The sequence below is a fragment of the Lupinus angustifolius genome, unplaced genomic scaffold (genome assembly GCF_001865875.1).
Source record: "Lupinus angustifolius cultivar Tanjil unplaced genomic scaffold, LupAngTanjil_v1.0 Scaffold_716, whole genome shotgun sequence".
Classification (NCBI taxonomy): Eukaryota; Viridiplantae; Streptophyta; class Magnoliopsida; order Fabales; family Fabaceae; genus Lupinus; species Lupinus angustifolius.
Window position 1 is genome coordinate 5,912 of NW_017728041.1, and position 4,170 is coordinate 10,081.

The following is a 4,170-nucleotide window of genomic DNA, read 5'->3' on the forward strand; positions in this document are numbered from 1 at the left end:
GGAGATTAGATCTCCCTTAATTATAGCCGTGTGGACTTGGGGAAATTAGATTAGGAGATCCTTATCTTGTGGAGATTAGATCTCCCTTGATTATAGCCGTGTGGCTTTTGGCTCTAGATTTTCCCTCCAAGCTTTTCATCCATGCTCTATCTCCTTGCTTTATCTCTTAGCTTTTGGACGTGCTCTTTTCCCTCCAAGCTTTCATCCAAATGTTCTATCTCCTTGCTTTATCTCTAAGCTTTTGGGCGTGCATCTTTTCCCTCCAAGCTTTCATCCAAATGTTCTATCTCTTTGCTTTATCTCTAAGTGTGACCGTGCCTCCTTTCCTACAAGACATGAACCTTCATAAAATTAAATGTAATAAAATGACACCTAAATTAAAGACATGATAAATAAAAGTCCTAAACTAGTGTGGGTTTTAAGACAACTCCCACTTATTTATGGTCCTAATTACTAATGTAAGAACTAAAGAGATCAAGGTGGATCCTCCCTTAGGCCGTGGCCTTCCTTAAGCTCTTCATTAAGACTTATGCAAATTAAAGCCTTCTCTTCATGCTTGGTCCCATTTGCACTTGTTTCCATGATAGAAAATATGAGTTGCCGAAGTGCTTCTTGGGCCTTTTTGGTTTTAGCTCTAGTCATAGGTCCTCCTAAGCCATGTAAAGGGTCTTCAATGATGTTATGTCCCAATGGGTTTACATCATCCCCTCCTTCTTCGAAAGAATTCGACCTCGAATAAGCATTTTCATCACCTGTATCAAAAAAAGTTAAGTCAGCCACATTGAAAGTAGCACTAATATTTCCATACTCACTAGGCAAGTCCAATTTGTATGCATTGTTGTTTATCCTTTCCAAGACTTGAAAAGGGCCGTCCCCTCTAGGTTGAAGCTTTGATTTCCTTTGAGATGGAAATCTTTCTTTTCTCATATGGATCCAAACCCAATCTCCTGGTTCAAAGATGACTTCCTTTCTTCCCTTGTTGGCTGATCTTGCATAACTCTCGGTTCTCTTCTCAATTTGTTCCTTCACCTTCTCATGTAGCTTCTTCACATACTCAGCCTTGGCTTTACCATCTTTATGTTTCAACAATGATGTACCTGGAAAAGGTAATAAATCAAGGGGAGTTAGTGGGTTAAAACCATAAACAATTTCAAATGGTGAATGCTTTGTTGCACTATGAGTTGCCCTGTTATAGGCAAACTCCACGTGGGGAAGGCACTCTTCCCATGCATTTAAGTTCTTCCTTAGGACAGCCCTCAACAAGGTAGAGAGTGTCCTATTGACCACTTCAGTTTGCCCATCTGTTTGAGGATGGCATGTGGTAGAGAAAAGAAGCTTTGTGCCAAGCTTTCCCCAAAGGGTTCTCCAAAAGTGACTTAGGAATTTGGCATCCCTATCACTCACTATGCTCCTTGGTAAGCCATGTAGCCTTACCACTTCTTTGAAGAATAACCCTGCAATATGACAAGCATCATCAATTTTTTTGCAAGGTATAAAATGAGCCATTTTAGAAAATCTATCCACTACAACAAAAATTGAATCTTTGCCACTCTTAGTTCGTGGTAAAGCAACCACGAAATCCATGGATAAGTCTATCCATGGTGAATCAGGGACGGGCAATGGAGTGTAAAGTCCATGAGGCATGGCCTTGGACTTAGCCCGTTTGCAAGTAATGCATTTTTCACATAAAAGTTGAACATCACGCCTCATATGAGGCCAATAAAAGTGATCATGCAATATATCAAGGGTCTTTTGGGAACCAAAATGACCCATCAGCCCCCCTTCATGGGCTTCTCTCAACAGTAAATCCCTTACAGAACTCTTAGGGATACAAAGTCTTTTATCTTTAAAAAGAAACCCTTCATGCCTATAATAACCCTCATGGGCTGAATTCATGCACTTGGCATAGTGTGTAGCAAAATCAGGGTCATGTTCATACAAGCCCTTCACACATTCGAGACCTAAGAGCTTGGTCTCTAAGGTAGCAATCAAAGCATGCCTTCTTGATAAGGCATCAGCTACCACATTAGCTTTTCCCTTTTTGTGTTTAACCACATAAGGGAATTGCTCCAGAAATTCCACCCACTTGGCATGTCTTTTGTTTAGCTTGCCTTGCCCCTTTAAATATTTAAGTGATTCATGATCACTATGAATAACAAATTCCTTGGGCAGTAGATAATGTTGCCAAGTTTGTAAGGCCCTCACTAGGGCATATAGCTCTTTATCATATGTAGAGTAGTTAAGGGCAGCCCCCCCTAACTTCTCACTAAAATAGGCAATAGGATGCCCATCTTGCATTAGCACAGCCCCAATTCCAACATTTGAAGCATCACACTCAATTTCAAAGGATTTTGTAAAATTTGGTAATCTCAAAATTGGAGCGTGTGTGAGCTTCTCCTTAAGCCTTTTGAAGGCTTCTTCTTGCTTATCACCCCAATGGAACCCCACATTCTTTTTGACCACTTCATTTAGAGGTGCAGCCAAGGTACTAAAGTCCTTGACAAACCTTCTATAAAAACTTGCAAGGCCATGAAAACTTCTCACATCCGTGGTGCTTTTTGGAGTGGGCCATTCTTGGATAGCCTTTATCTTTTCAGGATCTACGTGTACCCCATTAGAACTGATTATGAAACCAAGGAATATCACGTGATCAACACAGAAGCTGCACTTCTCAAGGTTGGCGTATAGCTTCTCTTTCCTTAATATAAGCAAAACACTTTTTAGGTGTTCATAATGTTCATCAAGACTCTTGTTTCGTCCGCATCCTCTTCCTCATCCTATCCTAATCGTCATCCTCGTCCTCCTCATACTCATCCTCATCCTATCCTCATCCTCTCCTCATCCTCATCCTCATCCTCATCCTCCTCATCCTCATCCTCATCCTCCTCCTCATCCTTTCCTCCTCCTCATCCTCATCCTCCTCCTCATCCTCATGCTATGCTCCTACTCATCCTCATCCTCACCCTATGCTCATCCTCATCCTCATCCTATCCTCATCCTCATCCTACCCTCCTCTTCATCCTCATCCTCATCCTCATCCTATTTTCGTCCACATCCTCTTCCTCATCCTATCCTAATCGTCATCCTCGTCCTCCTCATCCTCATCCTCATGTTAATCCTATCCTCATCCTCATCCTATCCTCATCCTCTCCTCATCCTCATCCTCATCCTCATCGTCATCCTCATCCTCATCCTCATCCTCATCCTCATCCTCATCCTCATCCTATCCTCCTCCTCATCCTCATCCTCATCCTCTTCCTCATCCTCTTCCTCATCATATCCTCTTCCTCATCCTATCGCATTCCTCATCCTCCTCCTCCAACTCATCCTCATCCTCATCCTATCCTCCTCCTCATCCTCATATTATCCTTATCCTCCTCCACATCCTGATCCTCATCCTCATCCTGATCCTCATCCTATCCTCATCCTCTTCCTCATCCTATCTCCGTCCTCATCCTCATGATATCCTCATCCTCATCCTATCATCTTCCTAATCCTCATCCTCACCCTATCCTCATCCTCATCCTCATAATCATCCTACCCTCCTCTTCATCTTCATCCTCTTCCTCATCCTCATCCTATCCTAATCCTCATCCTCATCCTCATCCGCATCCCATCCTCATGCTCTTCCTCATCCTCATCCTCATCCTCCTCCACCAACTCCTCATCATATCCTCCTCCTCATCCTATCCTCATCCTCATCCTCCTCCTCCTCTTCATCCTCATCCTCATCCTATCCTCCTTCTCCTCCTCCTCATCTTATCCTCATCTTATTCTTATCCTCATCCTCATCCTGATCCTCATCCTATCCTCATCCTCGTCCTATCCTCGTCCTCATCCTCATCCTCCTCTTCCTCATCCTATCCTCATCCCCATCCTATCCTCACCCTATCCTCATCCTCATCCTATCCTCATCCTCATCCTATCCTCATCCTCATCCTCATCCTCCTCCCCATCCTCATCCCCATCTTTATCCTATCCTAATCCTAATCCTCATCCTTATCCTATCCTCGTCCTCATCCTCATGCTCTTCCTCATCCTCATCCTCATTCTCCTCCTCATTCTCATCCTATCCTCCTCCTCATCAAGTCCTTTCCTCGTCCTAATCCACATCCTCATCCTATCCTCATCCCATCTTCGTCCTCATCCTCCTCCTCATCCTCATCCTCA

General features: G+C 43.4%; 1 protein-coding gene across 1 annotated transcript; it reads right to left on the reverse strand.

The window, feature by feature from the left end:
• Positions 1-748: 748 nt before the first annotated feature.
• LOC109341841 lies at positions 749-2,698 on the reverse strand (the record flags this gene model as incomplete). The annotated part of the gene is made up of 4 exons (XM_019579812.1): positions 749-752; positions 809-1,097; positions 1,770-2,037; positions 2,158-2,698. Coding segments are annotated over 4 exons (1,102 nt in total), but the record flags the coding sequence as incomplete, so codon positions are not given.
• Positions 2,699-4,170: the final 1,472 nt, after the last annotated feature.